This window comes from Nicotiana tabacum, chromosome 9 (assembly GCF_000715075.1).
Source record: "Nicotiana tabacum cultivar K326 chromosome 9, ASM71507v2, whole genome shotgun sequence".
NCBI lineage: Eukaryota > Viridiplantae > Streptophyta > Magnoliopsida > Solanales > Solanaceae > Nicotiana > Nicotiana tabacum.
In genome coordinates, this window is record NC_134088.1 from 109185360 (window position 1) to 109188655 (window position 3296).

The following is a 3296-nucleotide window of genomic DNA, read 5'->3' on the forward strand; positions in this document are numbered from 1 at the left end:
CTTATAAGTTATAACTAAGAAATCTAAATTGATCAGGTGCACGAAGCACTCTTTTTACTCTCTTTGATGCTTAATCCAGTAATTTATACAAGCTTCAAATGGGTCGAAAATTCAAAAGAAGATGAAAAATTAATGAAATTTTGTAGTTTTGGGTTTAGAAAAAAGAAAAAGGATAAAAAAAATTCTAAAGAAAAAACAAACAACACACGGAAACAATATTTAATCAGCATACTGTTCTAAACTGACTCGAAACAATATCATTATGGAGAACAGTAAGATAACAGTACCAAAAAACAATTAAAACTTTAGAACAAGAATATAAAATAGAAAAAGGGTGAGTTTGCACAAAATCTCTTAAAACAGGGCGAAAACAAAATATCTTTAATGATAAGGGACCGTCATTATAAATAAATAAAGTTTTCTTCCATTACTTTTATCAGTTTCCTGTTCTTAAGAAAAAACCGCCCCCCCCACACACACACTCTCTCTCTAAATCTCTCTCATAGCGATTCCGGTGAGAATGTCGCCGTAATTACATTTCCGGCGGATATTCCGGCGGTATAATACCTGAGATTGGATCGAGAGTTTATTTCCTCCGGCAATGGAAGCATCACCACACCGGTTTTGCTCTCCGGCGACGCTGATTCCCCGCCGGCAGAAATAAGTGGCAGATTTTCCGGTGAGATCCTCTAAGGTTTCGGGACCCGGTTTGGATCCGAATCACTATCTTAATTCCATTTGTTTTGGTGTATTTTATTTTTTCTGCTTCACGAATATGCTTTGTAGTTAATGTTCTTTGGTTTGTGGGGAAATATTTTTGAAAATATTTGGAAAGTTTGAAGCTTTAATGGAAAAAACAGCTAAAAAATGAGTAAAGTTTGAATCTTTACTGGAAGTTTGGGTTTTTATTGATTATTGAATAGGTGGAATTTCAATAACTTTGATTAGAGGTGCTAGTTTTGAGATAAAAATAAGACTTTTTTGAGGGGCAATATTGTAATTGCTGCTTTGTTTGAATGGATAGTTAAGAAACAAGGTGGAGGTCTTTTCCAAGATGGGTTGTTTTTTTTTTGGGCTAAAGTGAGAAAATGATGTTTTGATGGAAAAGATTGGAATTTTTGACCTTTTCACATATACTTTTGTGAGTTTTGTGAAGTTTGATTGCTAGGGAAACTCTGGCTGGTGTATTGATAACATGGCTTCTGAAACTCACAAGTCAAAGAAAGTGTTCTATTGTAGCAATAAGGTTAATAAGTCTTCTCATGATTATTTGTTTGGGAAGGAAGATGAGGAGGAGAGGAGAATGAGGTTAGAAGGAGAAGTTGATGATGGTCATTGCAAGTTTGGATCAAGTGATTCACTTCTTCCGGGCCTACATGATGATGTTTCTTTAACATGTCTTGCTTGGGCTTCTAGATCGGATTACGCATCGTTGTCGTGCCTGAATGGAAGGTTTAATTCACTAATCAAGAGTGGTTATTTATATGACTTGCGAAGGCGGTTAGGTGTTGTTGAACACTGGGTGTATATGGTTTGTGATCCTCGGGATTGGGAGGCTTTTGATCCTTTCAGAGAGAAATGGTTGAGATTGCCAAAAATTCCATGTGATGATTGTTTTAATTTTGCAGATAAGGAGTCATTAGCAGTTGGAAGTGAACTGCTGGTTTTTGGCCGCGAGTTGTTTGATTTTGCTATATGGAAATATAGTTTGGTTCAAAACAACTGGGCGAAATGTGAAGGAATGAAGCATCGTCGTTGTCTATTTGGATCAGGTAGTCTTGGTTCGATTGCTATTATTGCAGGGGGTAGTGACAAGAATGGAAATGTACTAAAATCTGCCGAGCTTTATGATTCCTTGACCGGTAGATGGGAAATACTGCCAAACATGCACTCTCCCCGTAGATCGTGCTCTGGCTTTTTCATGGATGGAAAATTCTATGTGATCGGTGGGATGACTAGCTCTACTGATTCTTTAACTTGTGGGGAAGAATTTGATATACAAACAAGGAAGTGGAGGAAAATTGAGGGCATGTATCCAAATGTCAATAGAGCTGCTCAGGCACCTCCTCTTGTTGCAGTTGTTAATAACCAACTATATGCAGTTGAATATCTAACCAACATGGTAAAAAAGTATGACAAGAAGAAAAACTCATGGGAAGTGTTGGGAAGACTTCCTGTGAGGGCTGATTCTTCAAATGGTTGGGGTCTTGCTTTCAAAGCACGTGGTGAAGAACTTCTGGTGGTGGGCGGTCACAGGGGCCCAGAAGGTGAATCTATCGTATTGAGTTCTTGGGCACCAAAATCAGGGTTTAAGGACGGCACCTTGGATTGGAAGGTCATCGGTCTGAAAGAGCATTCTGGGGTCTTTGTATACAATTGTGCTGTGATGGGTTGTTGAGAAGTTGAGTCAACCAAATGAAGAGAAGTCACTCTTTTCAACCGTTGTTTTTAGCTTAATTCCAACACATTGTTTGATTTATTAGCTTTTTTTTTTCATTATCCAATTTAACATATTTCTGGTGTTTGAGATAAGCAATTGTTCTAGCCAAACATCCTCAAACTGGATGGTTATCTCACTCACTCATTCTGCAGACTGCTTGCTTCCAAGTGTTCTTAGTTTTCACCTTGTTCATTGAGTTATATGGCTGATTCACTGATCTAAAGGATACTAAATAATGGATATTTTTCTTCTTATGTTTGAATTTTCTTTGCTGAGGCTTCATTAAATTAGCTATACGCATTATTTTTCTTTCTCCCACCCATGCTATCTGCAGTTTTCTGCAGTAACTGAGTTTTTCCTCTCTGGACAAAGGCATAGCAACCTCTGAAATGGAAAGAATTAATTCTGTGACCTACATTGATTATAAGCGATGGCTTGCCTCATTTAATTATGCTGTCTTTAATCCAACAAGCCATAATCCATGTTCTGTGATTTCGCTCTGCTTTGAGTGGAAGGAAACTTGTTATGTGTGCTTTACTGATGAATGCTTACATGAAAGATTCTACATGTCAAGTTCCAACACTGCATAGACGCAGATCAAGAAAAAGTAGCTGTACACTGTTGATATTTGTTAAATTCAGTTGTCTGAATTATGCACTTATCTTCACAATACAACTGATATTTGTTAAATTCAGTTGTCTGAATTATGCACTTGTCTTCACAGTACAGCTGATATTTTGTTAAATTCAGTCGTCTGAATAATGCACTTTTCCTCCACTAAATAATTTTTAAATGCTATTTCCTTTGGATCGGACACCAGTTATTAAAAAAGACCAAATATAGAACTGTTTTGCTC

At 37.1% G+C, this 3296-nt stretch overlaps 1 protein-coding gene across 1 annotated transcript; it reads left to right on the forward strand.

Annotated features, from left to right (window-relative positions):
• Window positions 1-441: 441 nt before the first annotated feature.
• LOC107760533 (F-box/kelch-repeat protein At5g60570-like) lies at window positions 442-2702 on the forward strand. The gene has a single exon (XM_016578596.2). The coding sequence runs from the start codon at window positions 1196-1198 to the stop codon at window positions 2396-2398; it is 1203 nt and encodes a 400-aa protein (XP_016434082.2). The 5' UTR covers window positions 442-1195; the 3' UTR covers window positions 2399-2702.
• Window positions 2703-3296: the final 594 nt, after the last annotated feature.